The following is a 22052-nucleotide window of genomic DNA, read 5'->3' as shown; positions in this document are numbered from 1 at the left end:
CACAAGATTTGCAGATTCTAGTATTGAACGGATCAGGCAGCAATACAGAGCTCGTAGGCAAACAGGATCTGTAAATTCTTTACTCAGACGTATGACAAATCCCAGCATTCGGTTAGCCTTTTCAAGTGTAGCACAGTAGTGACGCTTAAATGTCATATGACTGTCCAAAACAACGCCAAGGTCCTTTATTTGATCAACACGATGTAGAAATTCGCCCTGGATATTGTAGTCGTATAAAAATGGAAGTTTCTTGCGTCCAAATGTTATGATACAGCACTTTGAGACGCTTAAGGTCAGTAGGTTAACAGCACACCAATTTACAACCGTATCGAGGAATATCTGACAACCTGCCAAGCTGTTAACGACCAAAAAAATTTTCAAATCGTCCGCATACATGAGTACTCCGCATCCAACAAGCAGCATGTTAATATCATTACAGAACAGGGTGAACAATAAAGGACCCAAATTACTTCCTTGTGGTACCTCTGAAGTCGGAATGAAATCTGGAGATTCAGAAGTTCCAATTTTTACAGCAAGACGACGATTAGTTAAGTAGCTTCTGATCCAGGCGCATAATCTCTCAGATAATCCCAGGCGTTTTAACTTCAAAAGTAAAATTAAGTGATTCACTGAGTCAAATGCCGCAGTAATGTCCGTGTAAATTGCGTCGACTTGTTTGCCACAATCCAAACTGGATATGCAGAATGATGTAAACACAGCTAGGTTTGACGTAACCGAGCGTTTCGGGAAAAAAACCGTGTTGATTGTCCGAAATCCAGTTCCGGCAGGCTGAAAACAAAACATCGTTGACAATTCTCTCTTCAAACAGGCAGCTAACGATGTGACACCTCGATAATTGCGCACCTCTTGCTTATCACCTTTTTTAGAGATTGGGCTCATGAAGGATCTTTTCCAGGAGGCAGGAAACTGATGTTGTTGTAAGGACTTATTGAAAATACAAGTAAAGGACTTTACAAGTAAAGTGCAACACTTTTTTAACACACCCGCAGGAATTCCATCCTGTCCAGCTGAGGTAGAGTACTTCAAATTTTTTATAGCCTCAAAAACCATTTCCTCGGTAACAACAAAAACGTCGAGATTTAAAACATCGGTGGGCAATCGTGTGACAGCTGCGCTAATTTGATCTCCAGTTGGCGATTGAATTGAAAATACATTGGACAAATGCTTTGCAAAAAGAACACATTTGTCAGCAGGTGATTTAGCAATTCTGTCATCTAAACGGACCTCCGCAGGTAGACCGGATTCCTTCCGTTTGTTATTCACGAAATTCCAAAACTTTTTCGGGTTCCGACGAAGCTCACTTTGAGTACGATTTACATAGCGGCGATAGCATAATCGGTTGTAGATTCGATATTGTCTGGTAGCATCGTTAAGTTTCATTTTGATGAATGGGCATCTAGAATTACTAAATGCTCGTAGAAATTTCAAGCGCAGCTGTTTCAATCGTTTAAAACGAGAATTGGTCCAAGGAGGTCTGAGTGGAGGGCGAGCCATGGGTACAGATTTGTCGAACACATCGTCCATAATTGCGCAGAATGAATTCACGGCTACATCCACACTAGTACATCTTTGAAGATTTGTCCAGTCTACTTCAGATAGAACTAGGTTCATGAGATCGAAATCAGCCCTACGGAAGTCACGTGCAGATGAGTCGAAAGCCTCTACAAAAGCGACCGGATTCGGGAATGAAATGATGAACTCAAGCGGAGGATGATATACGTCAATTGGTACAACGGCATCACTTGCTTCAATAACTGGGCTGTTCAAGATTGATTCGTCCGTGAAAACCTAATCCAACGTCCGATTTTGAAGATTTTTGTGGTTGATTGAAATCGCCAAGGAAAATAATACCGCATGATGGCTCTTTCAATCTAGCTTCTGATAAAGTCTCAACATGCAAATTTAACACAGAGCTATCCTGACTTCTTTCAGGTGGGATATACGACAAATCGACTAAAAATGAACTTTGTTCATAGGACACTTTTGCCCATAAATTTTCTATACTACTGCTATTACAAAAAGTGACTATGGACGAGCTAAACTTACTTGAAACGGCTATAAGCACTCCCCCACCCCGACTACGACAGCTATTAGAGCCATTTCTATCGCATCGAAACACGGTGTAATCCGGACAGAAAAGTTGACTGGATGGTACTGTTGCGTCAAGCCAGGTTTCGATGAAAGCGTAGATTTCATAACCGAGCTCTGATGTGAAGACGAAACATTCAGAGATTTTCGATTTTAAGCCACGAACGTTCTGATAGTAGAGGCGTACACCGTCAGCAAAGTTTCCATGATCAAGGCGGATTCTGCAAGGCGAGGGGCGATCACTTAACGCATCAGAATTTAAAAACTGGTACTTGTCTGATAGCACAGGCTGGAGAGCCCCGTTGCCTTCTTCGAACACAGGGCCGGGACTGTTGCCGCTGGCTGGAAACTGCGCGACTGTGACGAAGGGCTCCGGGGCCTCCATAGTGCTAGTTTTAGTGCGTCCCAGATGTCCAAACAGCAAATTTCCATCTTTAAATACGACCGCGAAACTAATTGCTCCTGTCGTAGTTGATAAACTCTCGAAAACTAAGTCCATTTGGCCAAGTTTCCGGATCCAAAGCCTTATCCTTAAGCTCAGGATCAAAGCCTACTTTGAATGACACGAAACGCAACGTGCTCGTTTCGGTGCCTTTGGGTACAAGCTTCACCACCTGTGCGTTATCCGTCTGAAGGTTTGCCTTAACCATTGTTGAAACACTGTCTTCGCTTACGTCCGGTTTGATGCGCGAGATGTATAGCCAAAAGAAGTTGTCATTTTCATTGTTGCACATGGGAACCGAAACGACATCTGTTGAAGTTTGTTTCGCTCCCAATCTGCAAGGTTCACTAATCGGTGCATCAGAGGGTCGTAATCTTTTCAGCGCTCGGCGATAGTCAGGAGGGACAGGCGTTAGTGTTGCCATTGGTGTAGCTGACGGTTTGCTACAAATTTGCTTTATCTCTGAACGAAGTTCAGAAATAGCTTCTGTCAACTGAGCTATTCCTGGCTGCTCGGGAGGTGGCGCAAAAGCAAGGCTGCGAAAGTGGGCACTCTCAAAAAGCCCGGCGCAGTCATCACACATCCAAAATGCATTTTTCGAGAGTGATTTTTAACTTCGGGCTGCAGCATTGGTAACGCCAACACAAGTAAGGTGAAATTCCTTTCCGCAGATGCCACGACAGGTCATGTATTCGATCCCGTTGATCGTATTGCAACAATTCGAGCATGCTTTCGCCATAATCGCCCGGTAGATATGCAACCAGCAGTGAAAAAGTTGAGAAGCACAACAGTGACCTTTCAAAATTTTCCGTCAGATGTCGCTTCCGGTACGGAGAATAATAACAAGTTCGTCAAAGCGAAACGAAAATCACTGCTCCGGAAGAAAAACACTACCCGGAATTTGCACACTTTGAAAGTTCAAATCAGTTAACCCAAACTATGTTGAGTCAAACACGCACAGTAATAATAACATAAACACAAAATAACGAATTAAAATGTCAGAAATTCATGAAAAAAGGTTGATTAAAAGTAGCAAAAAATTACATAACAACAGTATTGACCCAGTTTCCAGAATGAAGCAGTAAGGTCAGTATATATGGCGTCAGTTTGATTTTTCATAGCAAAGCTGTCTTGCACAAAAGATGTGACAGTGAGTAAGTTAGTAGATCGTAGATCGTTTAGGCATGATCGTTGGAATGTTGGTGCTTAAGAACGAGTTAATGGGATCCAAGATAACCAATTCAATCAATTTGGCTATCGCACACAGAGCTGAAATTCCGCGGTAGCTGTTAACATCTCTCTTGTCACCCTTCTTGTGAACAGGAAACATATAGGCTTCCTTCCACAGTGAGGGAAAGATTCCAACATCCAACGATGATTGGAAAATATATCTAATAAGAAACAGCAAAAGTGGCATAAAACGCTTCAAAAAAGTAGCAGGTGTACCATCCAGGCCCATAGATGTAGAGTTTTTCAGCTTAGCTGTCGCTTTCGACATGGATGCATCGTCGATTATGATACCGTTAAACGAAGAACGTATAGGCAATATATATCTCACAGCTATAGCTAGTTGCTCAGGGAGAAATGGATCCAGTTGTAAAAATGCTATAGAGCTTCTCGGAAAATAGATCACAAATTTCGGGATCAGAGATCACTGTGTCGCTGTTCAGGAACATGTGAGACGGAAGCCCTGACTCTGTCCGCGGATTTTTCACGTGCTTCCAAAAAGATTTCGGACTTCTCTCGAAGTTCTGTTGTAACCGATTAATGTAATTCTGGTAGCAACGCTTACTGGCTTTCTTATAGGCAGAATTCAATTTGCGATATTTGTCCTTAGTGTAGAGGGACTTGTGCTTGTTGTAGTGGCGTAGTGCGCGCTGCTTAGCCGTCTTAAGTCTCCGAAGACTTTCAGTAACGTTTCGGCACATGGCGATCGATGATATAAGTCAGGATGTTCACAAACGTCTTGGCAGCTGTATTGGGATTAGAGAAATCGAGCTCAGCCTCCCAATCAATGGATTGCAGGACGAGGGATATAGCTTCGAAGCCGATGTTCTTAAAATCGTGATAGAAAGATGCGGTTTTCTCTTCTGAGCCATGTATTTTAGTGATATCCAGTGAAATCACTAAGGCTGGATGATGCGGAACAGTTTTAACAAAAGGTTGTCACCTGCTCCAACAGCAGCATGCGACATGGTTTTGTTACGCAGCCTTGGAATGGGTCTTATCCCCCATAACTGGATAAAATGTTACAGTAGAAGAAGCTAGAGTTATTGTATTACAGAACACTTAACAACAGATACAACAGAACATGAGCAACGAGACCAATTGTAGCCAAGAGTCAATTGGTTATGAGCTTCTCGGTCCAAGCTCAGTAATCTAAATCCGTACCAACTAACCATCCTACCTCCATCACGGAAGCACGATCAAATCTGTTATACAGAAGATATTCACCCTTATTCTTGTTTACGGCGTATCAGGCTTTCGTTCGAACGAATACTTTCGAACGAATTCGAAAAAGCTATTCTTGTTTTCGTTCGAATGCGATACGTTCGAGATTGGTGTTACCAGATGAAATTCGAAATTTTTAAGCAGCCCTGCGTATAAAAATGACATTTCTCGATAGCCAATTCCATGTAAACAACCGTGTTAGGTGATGTTGTGAAAATTTGCTCGTCCGATTAAAGTACGGAAGAGAACCAAGGAAACGACCCGGAAACAAGAACGTATAGATCTTGCCTGCCTGCCATCAACACCACCAGCAGCAGCGAAAACACGGATGTTAAGAAGATGGAAAACGAGCCGGAGCCGATACCCGCCGGTGTTGATGCTTTCTCTGTTGCTGACGTTCCTCCTAAGATGGTTTTGTGTTTCGGAACTCGGTTTAAAATCTGATTTACAAATGGATGATTTTTGTAATAAAAATGATTTATATACAAATCCCAATTTCAATTTTTTTTTATTATTTTAAAGAAACGATTTTTTTCAATTTTTCCAACCCCGTAAAAGTTAAATAATTTTAACATCCTTGACATTCCCAACCGGTCTTATTTAATGGCAAAAATTTCCGCCAGTTTGGCTCAATTCGTTTAAAATCGGATTTTTTTAATGTTATTTTTCCTTCTCCAATTTTCTTTAATTTTGCGCAAAATATGTTTGCATCATATCAGAGCTCTTCAATCAAACGCTCCCAGTTCGCAGCATTAGACTTGCGTTTGTCGAGCGGTAGCAGAAAAACGTTCGATCGAAAACGAGAATGCATCCATTCGTTCGAACGAACTATGTTCGAAAGATCGAACTTTTTTATACGTTCGAACGAAAACAAGAATACGAATCGGGGAAACTTTCGAACGAATGCCATTCGATCGAAAACCAGAATAAGGGTGATTGACAAGCACCTAGATACCGAACAATCCATCCCTGGTCTAGGCACTCATGATAGCCGATCCAATCTCACTAAGACAGCATTCGACGTTGAAGATGACTAGCTTAACAAAACCAATCATCACGAAACGAAGCAGCATCAGTTGAAGGTTCAACATCAAGGAGACATTGTGCTACCAGAACCCTAGCCATCTCACTTTCAGCTGTATTTAAATAGATAGTTTTGTTCGAAGTGGTATTTTTTTTACAAAGTGCACGACGGGTTGATGAGCAAGCGGTTCTACTTACATCAGGTTGGTAGTGAAAGAAAGAAACCTAGACAGTCTGTTAAATACTGTTTCCAATCAACCCACAGCCCTGTATGGATTATTTGCTCGTCTTGACATTCAGTGTAATGGCGAGATAATCAAATTAAGCTGCTAGGAGAGAGATCGGTAAGAAGTTCTAGCCAGTCGCAGTCGGACATTAACTAATGTATAAATTGTGGTTTCATCACCCAGGCCTATTATGTTTGAACATAAGTGTGATGGAATGAAGGTGGTTGGTGCGGTGCGGATTATAAATGGAGTCTCGGCCATCGCAAACTCCGAAGTGGTGGTTACAAAAAAGGAGACACAGTGAGCGATCCCCACTCGCCCCCAGGGGCTTGAGTTAGGGACTGCCTGTGTCTCAGCCATACGATGGCCAACGCAGATGGACCAGAACCAGTCGAGACTGGTACAAACGCTGAGGAATGCATCCGGATGCAGCACATCAAGCTGTTCGCCGAGGGATACACTAGCATACACTACACTGACACTCACACAGATCTAAGGTAAGGTAGTTATAAGAGAGGGTGGGAAAATTGGGGAAAATCGGGGGAAAAATTTAGTCAATATAAGTTTTTAAAGCCACTTTGCTGATTTATTTCTTTGTGATGCTGAAGCATTGTATCCATCTTTTGGGACGCGGGTAGATGATCGTTTTAGTTTTTTTATGTTGAATCGCGAACCTGTCCGTGAAGCCGAAGACGGGCCGATGCCCCTTCCGGCAGGACTTTCTTTCTGATAAATATTTTGTCCTCTGGCTGAGTTTCTTTTGGCCGGTTTACAAGGTATCAGAGCAAATTTAATCGTCGGATTCTTTATCCCTTCGTTCACGAAGCAGAGATCAAGCATACGGCCCTTTTCATTTTTAATTTTGTTAATCTGTCGAAGAGTCGTGGTACTCAAGGAGTTTAGGAAGATGTTGGAGGATGTCGAGAAAGAAGAACGAGCAGGATCTGGAAATAAAAAGCCACTTGGGGAGGAGCGCCATTTCAAACCAGGAAGATTGAAGTCGCAGATGATGGGTATGTCGTCTGCCGGAGAGAAAATCGGGCTGACTTTAGACAGCCTCTCTGTAGAGTTCCTTAAGGGACTCTGTAGAGTTCCTTAAGGGACTCTGTAGAGTTCCTTAAGGGACTCTGTAGAGTTCCTTAAGGGACTCTGTAGAGTTCCTTAAGGGTAGTCCCTGGCACTCTGTAGAGTTCCTAAATGGACTTTGTAGAGTTCTTTGAGGGACTCTGTAGAGTTCCTTTAGGGACTCTGTAAAGTTTCTTTAGGGACTCTGTACTGTTCCTTAAGAGATTCTGTACATTTTCTTAAGGGACTCTGTAGAATTCCTTAAAGGATTCTGTAGAATCCCTTAAAGGACTTCGTAGAGTTCCTTCCCTTAGGGACTTTGTAAAGTTCATTAAGGATATCTGTAGAGTTCTTTAAGGAACTTTGTAGAGTTCCTTAAGGGACTCTATAGAGTTCTTTAAGGGACTCTGTAGAGTTCCTTTAGGATCTCTGTAGAGTTGCTTGAGCGACTTTGTTGAGTTCCTTAAGAGATTCTGTAGAATTCTTTAAGGGATTTTGTAGTGTTCCTTAAGAGACTCTGTAGAGTTCTCTAAGGGACTCTGTAGTTATCCTTGAGCGACTCGTCAGAGCTCCTTAAGGGACTTGGTAGAGTTCCTTTAAGGACTCTGTAGAGATCCTTAAGAGACTCTCTAGAGTTCCTTGAAGTTCCTCAAGGGACTCTGTAGAGTTCTTTAAGGGATTCTGTAGAGTTCTTATAGCGACTCTGTAAAGTCCCTTAGAGGACTCTGTGGAGTTCCTTAAGGGACTCTGTAGAGTTCCTTTAGGGACTCTGTAGAGTTCCTTAAGGGACTCTGTAGAGTTCCTTTAGGGACTCTGTAGAGTTCCTTTAGGGACTCTGTAGAGTTCCTTAAGGGACTCTGTAGAGTTCCTTAAGGGACTCTGTAGAGTTCCTTAAGGGACTCTGTAGAGTTCCTTAAGGGACTCTGTAGAGTTCCTTAAGGGACTCTGTAGAGTTCCTTAAGGGACTCTGTAGAGTTCCTTAAGGGACTCTGTAGAGTTCCTTAAGGGACTCTGTAGAGTTCCTTAAGGGACTCTGTAGAGTTCCTTAAGGGACTCTGTAGAGTTCCTTAAGGGACTCTGTAGAGTTCCTTAAGGGACTCTGTAGAGTTCCTTAAGGGACTCTGTAGAGTTCCTTAAGGGACTCTGTAGAGTTCCTTAAGGGACTCTGTAGAGTTCCTTAAGGGACTCTGTAGAGTTCCTTAAGGGACTCTGTAGAGTTCCTTAAGGGACTCTGTAGAGTTCCTTAAGGGACTCTGTAGAGTTCCTTAAGGGACTCTGTAGAGTTCCTTAAGGGACTCTGTAGAGTTCCTTAAGGGACTCTGTAGAGTTCCTTAAGGGACTCTGTAGAGTTCCTTAAGGGACTCTGTAGAGTTCCTTAAGGGACTCTGTAGAGTTCCTTAAGGGACTCTGTAGAGTTCCTTAAGGGACTCAGTCGAGTTCCTTAAGGGACTCTGTAGAGTTCCTTAAGGGACTCTGTAGAGCTCCTTAAGGGACTCTGTAGAGTTCCTTAAGGGACTCTGTAGAGTTCCTTAAGGGACTCTGTAGAGTTCCTTAAGGGACTCTGTAGAGTTCCTTAAGGGACTCTGTAGAGTTCCTTAAGGGACTCTGTAGAGTTCCTTAAGGGACTCTGTAGAGTTCCTTAAGGGACTCTGTAGAGTTCCTTAAGGGACTCTGTAGAGTTCCTTAAGGGACTCTGTAGAGTTCCTTTTGGGACTCTGTAGAGTTCCTTTTGGGACTCTGTAGAGTTAAAAGACTGCGTAGAGTTTCTTGTAGGGTCCCTCAAGGGAGTCTCTAGAGTTTCTCAAGGAACTTATTCGAGTTCCTTTAGGTTCTTATTTGAGTTCCTTAAGGGACCCAGACGAAGTCTTAAAGAGAATTTGTCGGGTTTTGAATTGGATCCCATATTATTTGCTTTAGGATTCTTCTCTATCTTCTAAATTTATGATTAAATGTTGATTTTTTAGAATTAACTTTAAAAAAAAAAATTCTCGCAACAAATATTTTTGATCCGGCTTTGAAAGCGACTTTAGCATAAAATTATCAATATTGTCCATTCTTACAAGATAAAAAAAAAAACCTCAAAATGCCGTGAATAATATAAACACGTCAAAAGACTTTGATATTCGCTTTTCTACGCTTCCAGACAATTGTGAAAACGCGAGCAATATGAAAGAAGAACTCTTTTTCAGAGACAAAAGGGAATGTCAGTTTGAATATTATTTGACATACCGAACAAGTATGATAGGGATCATTAACGTCATTCACCATTACCGACTGGTTTTGGCGTTTTTATTTCTCTCGTTAAACCATAATCAAAGCCAGGTATCCGATAATTTTTGCAATCCAGACGACTTAATGCAAAATAGTGTCATGGCTATTTTGCGATTCAATTCGTTTGTTTTTTTTTTTCACCGTTAATTTGATTCCTCAGTACAATTCAATTGACTTGCACTGGAGTGTGGCGAAATTTCACCACTTGGCTCTGGCCAGCTCGACAAGGATGAGGTTCACTCCGATGTTGGTGCTTTTCGTAGCAAATTTACTGTAAGTATTGGGAAAAGTTCAGTGGTGAAGTTCAGTTCAATGATTTAGACTTTTTGAATTACAGAACAGTAAATGCCGACGAAAACCGCCAATCGACGGTGCAACAAACTGATCACATTTACGAAAACGTTACACGGTCCCTCTGGTTATGGGATCATCGGATGAAGTCGTTGGTCGTTCGACGAAGCGACGTTGATGTCGTTTTGATGCATAAATACGGAAACTTTGAGCTAAGCGATTTGACAATTCTCGATACTACATTTCGCGATGCTTTTTTTTCGGGGTGTCACAATCTCGTTAACTTAGCTATCATCAATAGCGACCTCACTGAGTTGGAGGTCCGTTTTGAAAAACTTGTCAACTTTCGTTTGATCAATAGCAAAATTACACGTCCGGTGAGTTTCAATCGACTAAAAAACGTCAAACGCCTTACGATAGAGTCGATGAACTTCACTTTGAACGGCTTAAGCCAGCTTGATCAACTTAATATTCATTCATTGGAATTAAAAAATTTAGAAAGGACCGACGATGTCAGTTTGAGTGAAGTAAACCTACCACTACTGGATACTTTCAGGGTTGAATCCGTATCGTTGCAAGGTCTGAATATGTCGTGTTGGATTTTTCCCAATTTGAGAGTCCTGGAACTGATCGACAATCAGCTGTTGGATGTTCCGGATAATATTGCCGAGTTTCGTCAGCTAAAGTTACTCATCATTCAAGGCAACAATTTTAGCCAACATCAGCTGGAACCCTATGCGGATTTTAACAATCTAACGTCGCTTAATCTGACCGACAACGAAATCCGGCAATTTTTGCTGACAGAACCTATCTCACTGCCCGAGCTGGGCGAGCTCATCATTGCCAACAATATGCTGGAGGAACTGACTTGTCTGGAAAACCTTCAAATGCCCAAGCTCAATCTGATCGATCTTCAAAACAATCGCATCGCCAGCTTCGAGATCCTTGTTCCGATGAAAACTAGGATCCCGCACCTTCTTTTAGTGGTTTCGAAACAAGAGGTTTGTGAATCTACGCTTTCTGACGAGGAAAAGGAAATGGTCTTTGGGGTTCAGTGTGAAGTATCTATGTAAGATCTGGCGTTCCAGTGAAATCCGTTGAATTTTTGACAAGCGTTAATTTTTTTTTAGTAACGATTTTTTCAGGCACTGTAATTTGCTTTCAAATATTGCAATAAAATAATTAACAGACAATCGTCAAAAATTTTTGACGGTCGCCATATATTAAACAAAGACACAGCCACATATATCCAGGTTATACGTATGAATAAGAACCTGGCAATTGCGTATGCTAAGCCAATCAAGAATTTGAGCAGTTGCTTGAAGCAATTTCTTCGGTTGGTATGAATGATGATTGCTTCGTCAGCTGTTTTTTTTTCTGCCGCGAGCTTTGCTCTCAGTTTGCTCCTTCTTTAACTTAAAATTTTAATTTTAAATGTATACTCTACGATTTTCAGATTCCTTTTTTTAATATCAGTGAGATTCCATCCCAGAATAGCAAATTAAAACAAAAGACAGAGGAATGACCCGACGGAGACAAATCAAGAGATGCAATAAAAATGTGCTTCCAATTTTGTCCCGAAACCGCTCATCCAAAACCCTCAACGAAATCGAGCTGAGATTTCCTATCGCTTCATCGTCACATCGAGAACTGCTCAAGTGGAAAACGATGAGCTGCTGGCCGCCATCATTGATGGTTAGTTATGCTACGCTTTTTCTATGCTGCTGCTGCTCATCATGATGATGCTGATGCCGGGGAGCCGATAAAGTTCAGCTGGGGATGGCCCAAGGTCGCTAACCTCGATTAAACTTTTGCAACTCTTTCTGGTTCGTTTGCCCTCTGGGATTTTTAAGGGAATCGGAACAAGTGGGCGATCTGGAATCCTCAGGACGATTTAAAAGCATTGAATATGGAACAGGCATTGTGTTTCCGAAAAAGCACGTCCATATTTTTTTATTGGATTTTTTTTTAACAGGAAAAGTTTCCAACGAAAAATTAACCAAATTTATTGGAAAATTCCACTCAGAAAAAAAAAAAACAAACAAAAAATTTGAAAAGGATACCAAATTTAACAAAAAATGGAAAAATTAAAAAAAAAATGACTCAGAAATGACAAATAAAGATTACAAAAATGACACGAAAATGGCAATAAGAAGAATAAAAAAATAACACTAGTACGACAAAATAATGACTTAAAATAGCTTGAAAATAATACAAGATTGTGAAATCAGTGATCCAAAACTGACAGATCAAAGATAACAAAAGGCAACACAATTCACAATTTTTCGAGGTGCAAAGAATTTAACAGCTAATTTTGACTAATTTGGAATTGCTGATTTTAAATCAGCGATTAGTTTTTTTTATCAGCTCTTGTTTTCTAGACAACTTTTTAATATAGGTAAAATAATACTTCAGAAATTTGATCACTTTTATGGCAAAACTGTAGGAAATTAGTAAGATTTCGTAATTAAAAGTTTTAATTCAATGATCATAAATTTTCCTGGAGACCGCGAATCGTTTTACTTTCTGAGAATAGAGTTAATGAAGTTTTCATTTTATAAATGTTACCCAATTCTGTTTAAAAAGGCATATTTTGAGTCGAACCGGTATGCTGTCTTGAAGCAAAGTTGTAAAATCAATTAGAACCTCAAATTTCAAAATCTCAAAAAAGTTCTTGTGTGATGCTAGAATAAGCAATATATTTTTTTTAAATTTAATTTTCTACAATTTGAGGAATTTAACTTTTTCAAAGCACTAGAAACTAGAATATCTAGGAGAAATAAGTAGATAACAACCGGTCTAATAAGCGTCGTATACAGGTTACACTTCGTGCGAGGGCTAAGGGCAGAAACACAGTGCACGCGAGCGAGCGAGCGAGCGATTCGCGCGAAGAATCGCACCTCATTTGAACACGTTGAAAACTGTGAGACCGTTCACAGTGCAAGCGATGCGATTCGTACTATCGCGCGAAATACCATTCGGAAAATTATCCGTCGCAGCAGTCGCGTGAATACTTTGTTTTGGTTCACCCAAACTTCATATGAACCTGCACTGAGATTATTTCTCGGCAGTTTTATTTGAAAATATATCGCGTTATTTTTAAATAATAAAAAAAAAACGATTTTCCTCGACTAACTGTTTAAATAAATTCGAAGCAGAGGTCAATTTCAATTATGACAAAGTTTTTCCAGCATATACCTGTCGTTTGTCCAGTATATGGACGAAATGGTGACCAGCAAATTCTGAAGAGAAATTCGTATTATTTTGCGGCACGGTGAATTTGTGCTCTTTGTGCTGTTAAAAACACATTACTTCGGGGGAAAATTCAAACATTGTGAGTTTACTTTTTTCGACAAGCTGCATAAGATGCATATTCCATATACCGGCGCGCGTTTTTTCTCTAATTATTCGAGATCTTTGGAGATTCCGGTGACAAATTGCGTGGTCTTCAGGTCTCGCACGATCCAATTTTTTTCATTTCATTTTTAATTGCTCGAATAATTTAGGAACGTGAAGTTTTGATGCCAAAATAAAAAATAATTTTCTTCTAAAAACAAATACTCCTTTTCTTTAAGAACAAATGAAATAACTTCTCCTAGAGAAATTGATTTATGGATATTGTTTTAAATATTTAAAACAAGAGTAGATTAGCTGAAAAATATATAAAGTACTAGCTGCAAAAATGGTTATTTATCATTTCCCTTCATCCTAAATTACTATAATCATGATTATACAGTTCAAAATATGTCGACTGGAAAAGAAACGCAGCTGCCAGATCAAAATCAGTTGCTTGGACTCACAATGAAAACTCCTAGAAAAAATTATAGCATCCTAACATCTGTAACCAAAGAAAACACTCAACTGCTGAGCACAGAACATTTATATCCAGAAAAAGGTAAATTTTACTTGTTCAATCTGTAACATGAGCAAGGATTAATAATAAATATGACTCTAGAACAAATTTATCTTACATTAAAGTGCTATTGAAATAAAATCTTTGGTGCTTATTCTGCGAGTCACGTGACGTGGATTTGTCGGGTCAACATGATTTGACGTCAGTGAAAGTCGCCGGCGCTGATAGCGATGAAAACTCCGGTTTGTGCATGGATTCGGCAATAAAAATAATTGAATGGTTTTATGACGCTGTTAAACATTTTAATTGAATGTCACATACGAATTATTTCATAATGATTTAAACAAAAATAACCTCTTAAAAATTATTCTTTCAATTCCCTATAAATTGATTTACATAAATATTATTTTCTTTCCTATCCATAAAGTTTTTTCTCAGTGTAAATCGCATCCCGTTCGTCGCGTGCTCTGTGAACGATCCTGAAAAATGTTCGCGCGAAATTCATTTCAGGTTCATTCAAAAATCGCTCGCTCGCTCGCTCGCGTGCACTGTGTTTCTGCCCTAAGTCTTCTCGACCGCAGTTGCTTGTGGAGTCCATAGTAGGCACGACTTCCGCTGATAATTCGCCTTCGGATCTCACGGCTGGTGTCATTGTCTGCGGTCAACAGTGAGCCGAGATAGACAAAGTCTTCGACTATCTCCAACTCGTCGCCGTCGATCATGACCTTGTTATTACTGGACAAGCGGGTTCGGTAGATCTCGGATCCGCAGGCCAGCATGTACTTCGTCTTGGACGTATTAATCATCAACCCAATCCTTCCTGCTTCGCGTTTCAGTTTGCGGTAGATCTCCTCCACCGCCGCAGATGATCTGCCGACTATATCAATGTCATCGGCAAAGCAGATAAGTTGACTGGATCTGTTGAAAATCGTGCCCCGCATTTCGCCCACCGCTCGTCGAATAACACCTTCTAGCGCCACGTTGAACATCATGCAGGATAGACCATCACCTTGTCGAAGCCCCCTGCGCGATTCGAATGAACTCGACAATTCACCCGAAATCCGCACACAGCACTGCGTTCCATCCATCGTCGCCTTGATCAGTCTGATCAGCTTCCCGGAAAAGCCGTTCTCGTCCATGATTTTCCATAGCTCGTTACGGTCGATCGTGTCGTATGCGGCTTTGAAGTCGATGAATAGATGGTGCGTAGGGACTTGGTGTTCACGGCATTTTTGGAGGATTTGCCGTAATGTGAAGATTTGGTCCGTCGTCGACCGTCCCTCCATGAAGCCGGCCTGATGACTTCCCACGAATCTGTTTACTTGTGGCGTTAGGCGGCGGAGTAGGATTCGGGACAACACTTTGTTGGCGGCATTGAGGACAGTGGTCGCTCGGTAGTTCTCACAGTCCAATTTGTCGCCCTTCTTGTAGATGGGGCATATTACCCCCTCCTTCCACTCCTCCGGTAGCTGTTCTATGTCCCAGATCCGGTTATTAAGTGAAAGTGATTAACGAGTAGAAGTCAAATTTCGTTGCCCGTCGCCATCTTAAATCCAAGATGGCGGCTACCACTCAACTTGAAAATACTGTAAATGACTGAAAATCGCATAAATCCCATATTATAGGGGTATAAATTGAAAGAGATCAACCGGTTGAAGTTGAATTTCGCTATCTGACGCCATCTTGAAATCCAAGATGGCGGCTTCTGCTAAATTTTAAAATGTAGTAAATGACTTAAAATGACATGAAACCCAAATTGGTATTGGGTGAAAGAGCTTAACGAATAGAAGTCGAATATTGCTATCTTACGCCATCTTGAAATCCAAGATGGCAGCTTTCGATAAACTTTAAAAATGCTCTAAATCATTGAATATCGCATGAAACCTCCAAAATATGGGTATTTGTCAATTGGGATAAGCTATAAAAAGTTTATTTTTTTCATTCTGACGCTATCTTGAAATCCAGGATGGTGGCTTCAGCTGAACTTAAAAATACTGTAAATGAATGAAAATAGCATGAAACTCCCATATATATTGTATTGGGTGCTAAGGCTAAATGATAGAAGTCAAATATCTCTTTTCGCGTTTCTCTGAAAATCTGTAAGTGACTGAAAATCCCCCAAAAACCACCACAATACACACCCCGTTCGTTTTTGGCAACATTCGATTTTGGCAACATTGAATTTGGCACATGTGCCTAAATCAAACGGTTAACAGAAACAACATAACCTTATAGTTTTCGCTAGAATAAGACCAATACAATTTAGACGTAATAGCATGATAGGAATAATAGAATGATATAAATGGCAAAAAAATCAAAAACTATAAACAAAACAAGAAAAGTTCTAAATGCATTAGAAACATAATGAAAAAATAATAAAAGTAATTTAAAATTATCTAAATTGTCTAAAAATAGTAGTTTTAATGTAGTATTAAGTGAAAAAAAAGTAAATAAAAAAATCGTTCGATTTTGGCAACACAAAAAATTCGGGCGTGTTGCCTAAAACAAACAGGGTCTGGTTCTTCTTGTTTAGCCCTTTCACTCAATACCATTATTGTAAAGCTTTCGAGCGATTTTTAGTCATTTACAGTTCCGTGGAAGCCGCGATCTTAAATTTCAAGAGAAAGTAAAAAAGAGGAATTCAACTTCTACTGGTTTTGCCCTTGAACCCAAAAAAATATTGTGGGCGTTTCATGAAATTTTTAGCGATTAACAGTATTTAACAGCTAAGCGGAAGCCGCCATATTGCATTTCAAGATGAAGTTTGGTAGCGAAATTTGTCTTCTCTTGGTTCCACCCCTTTACCCAATAACAATATTGTGGAGATTTAAAGTCATCTACAGCATTTTAAAGTTTAGCGGAAACCGCAATCTTCGCATTTGAGATGGCGTCAGATAGTTAAATTCGACTTCTACTCGTTAGCCGCTTTAAAGTAATACCCATTCATGATGGCGTCGGACAACGATTTTCGACTTTTATTTGTATAGCCCTTTCACCCAATACCTAGTATTGTGGATGTATCATGAGATTTTCAGTTATTTACAGCTTTGAAAAGAATAGCGAAAGCCACCATCTTGGATTGATGATGGCGTCAGATAGCGAAATTCGACTTCTTCTAGTTGAGTCGTTTCACTCAATACCCATAATGTGGTGATTTCATGCGGTTTTCAGTGATTTAAATAATTTTTTAGTTCAGGGGAAGTTGCCATATTGGATTTCAAGATGGCGTTGGATAGTAAATTTCGACTTCTACTCGTTTGGTCCTTTTACCCAATACCCATATTGTGGTAGTTTCATGCAATTTTTATTGATTAACAGCATTTTGATCATCATCATAATTCATCAACCATCATAGTTGCTGGAAAATAAAAAAAAACTCCGAGAACTCACAGAATCGAAAAAAAAACAAAAATTTTTAACATGTTTAAAAATAGCTTTTTAAAAGCTTTGATGACCAACATTGATGACCAACAATGTTATGTCTTGATGACGTTTCTAGGGTAGGCCCAAATAGCCTAATTTTGGCTTTATTAGAGTCCAGGTGATGTTATAGAATGCGCTTTAGTTTTTTATGAAGATTAATCCTATAGTCCAAACGAAATTTTGCTGACCATAATAAAGCTTAAATTGTTACTTGGGACCTGATACCTGAGTCCAGAGTCCTGAGACATGAGACTTTAGACCTGAGACAAGCTACTAGTGTTAGTAACGCAAGAAATTAGTTTAGCTCCAATTTCAACTTGAAGTCGGAAAAGGACTTAGTATAAAAATAAAATCGAAAAAGGATATCTTCTCTCAAAACCGTGTTAATTCGCAAAAACTGTGTAAAAAAATACCGCATAAAAAAAAACCTATATTTAAAAATGAATGTGTGTCAATGTTTTAAGTATTTTCATAGAGTTTGGCACATTTTTTGAATACTCCTTTCGCTTCAAATAAGAGCGATTTTTTGATTAGATCCCTTTATTTATTTTCTAAAGGGTTGATCCATCAACCTACGTACCTTGAAGTAACGTTGAGTTTCAAGACAATTTAGATACACAGATGCCATGGAAAGTAGTTCGCTATTGAATTTTGTTGAAATTTAATTCAAAAGGAAGTTTATTTTAATTATCACAATTTAAACGAACTATTTTTTTCCAAGGAAGGTGTAACAGAGCACACCAGATCAGTTGATGAATAAATAAATTCTGATCTTAATTTCTGATACAAAATAATGCTTTGAAAAAATTTAAGATCAGGTTTTGAGAACAACAAAAAATAATTCCGAAATTCTCTTCTTTGTGTTGCAATTCGAAACTTAAGTTGCAGCTTTTATTTCAAAAGATTAACTTTAAATTAAAATTGTAAAATTTAAATAGTAAAATGAAAGGCTAGCAATTGAAAATATTAATCTTTATTAAAATTTCCTATAAATTGTACAAGAGGTAGAAAAGCACACCGGGGCAGCTAGTATGGGACAAAAAATGACCAGAACGGTATGAACTGTCAAAAAAAAGATTTTCAAATGACACGAAAATAACGCGAAAAGACGCAAAAATTACAAATAACTCAAAAATGACAAAAATGTTACAGAAAATAATTTAAAAATGTTAGAAAATAAATTTAACGATTGAACAAGAATAAGACGAAAAATAAAAAATTAAATAAATACACTCAAAACAAAAGAAAAAAACACAAATTTGGCTGACACATCGAACAAAATAATGCAAAAATCGCCAAAAATAACATATGAATGAAACAAAAACGGTTCAAAAATAACATATCCTGGAACCAAAAACTGAAATTACACATGAAAAACTGTCAAAATGGTCAAAATGGTCAAAATTGTCAAAATTGTCAAATTTGTCAAAATTGTCAAAATTGTCAAAATTGTCAAAATTGTCAAAATTGTCAAAATTGTCAAAATTGTCAAAATTGTCAAAATTGTCAAAGTTGTCAAAATTGTCAAAATTGTCAAAATTGTCTAAATTGTCAAAATTGTCAAAATTGTCAAAATTGTCAAAATTGTCAAAATTGTCAAAATTGTCAAAATTGTCAAAATTGTCAAAATTGTCAAAATTGTCAAAATTGTCAAAATTGTCAAAATTGTCAAAATTGTCAAAATTGTCAAAATTGTCAAAATTGTAAAAATTGTAAAAATTGTCAAAATTGTCAAAACTGTCAAAATTGTCAAAATTGTCAAAATTGTCAAAATTGTCAAAATTGTCAAAATTGTCAAAATTGTCAAAATTGTCAAAATTGCCAAAATTGTTAAAATTGTCAAAATTGTCAAAATTGTCAAAATTGTCAAAATTGTCAAAATTGTCAAAATTGTCAAAATTGTCAAAATTGTCAAAATTGTCAAAATTGTCAAAATTGTCAAAATTGTCAAAATTGTCAAAATTGTCAAAATTGTCAAATTGTCAAAATTGTCAAAATTGTCAAAATTGTCAAAATTGTCAAAATTGTCAAAATTGTCAAAATTTTCAAAATTGTCAAAATTGTCAAAATTGTCAAAATTGTCAAAATTGTCAAAATTGTCAAAATTGTCAAAATTGTCAAAATTGTCAAAATTGTCAAAATTGTCAAAATTGTCAAAATTGTCAAAATTGTCAAAATTGTCAAAATTGTCAAAATTGTCAAAATTGTCAAAATTGTCAAAATTGTCAAAATTGTCAAAATTGTCAAAATTTTCAAAATTTTCAAAATTGTCAAAATTGTCAAAATTGTCAAAATTTTCAAAATTGTCAAAATTGTCAAAATTGTCAAAATTGTCAAAATTGTCAAAATTGTCAAAATTGTCAAAATTGTCAAAATTGTCAAAATTGTCAAAATTGTCAAAATTGTCAAAATTGTCAAAATTGTCAAAATTGTCAAAATTGTCAAAATTGTCAAAATTGTCAAAATTGTCAAAATTGTCAAAATTGTCAAAATTGTCAAAATTGTCAAAATTGTCAAAATTGTCAAAATTGTCAAAATTGTCAAAATTGTCAAAATTGTCAAAATTGTCAAAATTGTCAAAATTGTCAAAATTGTCAAAATTGTCAAGATTGTCAAAATTGTCAAAATTGTCAAAATTGTCAAAATTGTCAAAATTGTCAAAATTGTCAAAATTGTCAAAATTGTCAAAATTGTCAAAATTGTCAAAATTGTCAAAATTGTCAAAATTGTCAAAATTGTCAAAATTATCAAAATTGTCAAAATTGTCAAAATTGTCAAAATTGTCAAAATTGTCAAAATTGTCAAAATTGTCAAAATTGTCAAAATTGTCAAAATTGTCAAAATTGTCAAAATTGTCAAAATTGTCAAAATTGTCAAAATTGTCAAAATTGTCAAAATTGTCAAAATTGTCAAAGTTGTCAAAATTGTCAAAATTGTCAAAATTGTCAAAGTTGTCAAAATTGTCAAAATTGTCAAAATTGTCAAAATTGTCAAAATGGACAAAATGACAAAATTGACAAAATTTTCAAAATTTTCAAAATTGTCAAAATTGTCAAAATTGTCAAAATTGTCAAAATTGTCAAAATTGTCAAAATTGTCAAAATTGTCAAAATTGTCAAAATTGTCAAAATCGTCAAAATTGTCAAAATTGTCAAATTTGTCAGAATTGTCAAAATTGACAAATTTGTGAAAATTGTCAAAATTTTCAAAATTGTCAAAATTTTCAAAATTGTCAACATTTTCAAAATTGTCTGAAGAAGATCCAATGAAGAAATTGTCTCACCATATTGCCAGAAGCTATCTCTAGTGCTTCTATGCTAGGACCACCACTTGATCATAAAGACCACTTCTTGAGAAAAGAGTACTACCTCCCCCCCCCTTTCTCATATCTCAAATTTTGTCTCGGGACGGTTGTAAATTGTAATAGCAGACGACAGCAGACCCCCTCCTCCAAGCTTGTATCTTAATCTTCCTTTTTTGCTGCTCCTCATCAGAAGGAATTCGCTCACCAGAAGAAGCTTGCCGTATGTGCTTGTGTTGGATAGAAAAACTCGAAACCGAAAACGATCTTGATAATTATCAAATGATATAACGTGCCTTGAGAGGTTTTTCCCTTTTGCGTTGGGTGACGGTTTTGTGTTTCAAGAAAACGTATGCTAGTCTGCTAACTTAGGCTAAGGATTCATAACAGAGGTTCCAGACATTCGAATTGACACCTTCATACATTGAGTTCTCAAGAAATAGATGGTAATTCTCCTATCTTGGAATTTTTCTACAATGTGGATTACATAGGATATTTCTTAAGGTGAGTGTAATTTTTTCAGGCTAGTACCTTTTCTTGACCCTAAGCTCCAAAAGCGATGATCGATTTTGCAGAATGTCGTCAAGTTCCAAGCCTACTGAAGCTGTGAATCCATCTGGACCAAAGTGCTCCGTTGTGCACGGCTTTAGTATGTAATGGAGGATCAATTGCTGGGCTATTAGCGGTATTGTTCTTGAAGTTACACAGCACAGGGGCCCACCCAGGGACACAAGTTTGATCTTTTTCACTGAAAAAGCCAGACAAATTTTAAAGGAAATTTGATTTCTTTTTTTTGGCTGACCCTCCTTAAGCAATTGATGGTAGTGAAGTGGCTCAATTGTAAAAATCTTGGAGTTTGTGAAGAAAACACTGTAAAAAATGTATGGAAGTCTACAAATGGTATTTTGAGCTATTCTTGTATGTGTTCAATTGCCAAGTGATTGCCAAGACTCTAAAGAATGTTACTATTTTCTGGTCGATTTGATTTGATTGAATATAAAAAAAAGTTCTAGGTTGTTGAAGTATTTATAAATAAAAGAGTACGGAAACTTTATTGTCACCCTCTTTGTCAGAAAAATCCGTATAACAGGTTTTGACGGTCGCCATAGAAAGATTAAACCAATAACACACAGAATATTCCAACTGCGCACCCTACCAGCAGTTATTATAACGTTTACCAAAAGCTAAAACAGTCAATTTCCTTTTTCACACTTGGCAAACAATTTAATTTGGGAAAAAAGGCGAGAGGCCGCCGCGACTTGAATCAATCTTAAGAATGAGCTGGTGGGGCCGCACCAAAAAACAGGTTAAACAAAATAAATTTGTAAGAATGGGTCGGGCAAAAAACGCCTTCGGGGTACCAAAAGTCGACAACAGGCGAAGGAAACCTTCAGAGAAAAAAAAACATGAAAGCAAAACGTCTTGTAAAATTTCTTTGACTGAGGAAAAGGACGGAAGACGGGAAAACAACCAGCATCATCGTTCAACTTTCCCAACACTCCTCCGGCGGGATTTTGCTCGCGGATAACAGCAGAAACGAAAACTTTACATGTGCTCATCCTTTTTTGTTTTGAAAAAAAAAAAACTCTGGCTCCC

At 38.0% G+C, this 22052-nt stretch overlaps 1 protein-coding gene across 1 annotated transcript; it reads left to right on the top strand.

Moving 5' to 3' along the window:
* The first annotated feature begins 9817 nt into the window (after positions 1 to 9817).
* LOC129738286 (leucine-rich repeat-containing protein 15-like) lies at positions 9818 to 10952 on the top strand. The gene is made up of 2 exons (XM_055729470.1): positions 9818 to 9861; positions 9926 to 10952. Exons 1-2 carry the CDS (start codon positions 9818 to 9820, stop codon positions 10950 to 10952), a joined length of 1071 nt encoding a protein of 356 aa, XP_055585445.1.
* Positions 10953 to 22052: the final 11100 nt, after the last annotated feature.

The sequence above is a fragment of the Uranotaenia lowii genome, chromosome 1 (genome assembly GCF_029784155.1).
Source record: "Uranotaenia lowii strain MFRU-FL chromosome 1, ASM2978415v1, whole genome shotgun sequence".
Lineage (NCBI taxonomy): Eukaryota > Metazoa > Arthropoda > Insecta > Diptera > Culicidae > Uranotaenia > Uranotaenia lowii.
The sequence above is the reverse complement of the archived record's forward strand: the minus strand, read 5'-3'. Positions and strand labels throughout refer to the sequence as shown.

Excerpts from the sequence above, each read along its gene's own strand:
- LOC129738286 (XM_055729470.1), top strand. The coding sequence starts at position 9,818 with ATGAGGTTCACTCCGATGTTGGTGCTTTTCGTAGCAAATTTACT. Across the intron at positions 9,862-9,925 it reads CTTTTCGTAGCAAATTTACT|AACAGTAAATGCCGACGAAA; the intron begins GTAAGTATTGGG and ends TTTGAATTACAG.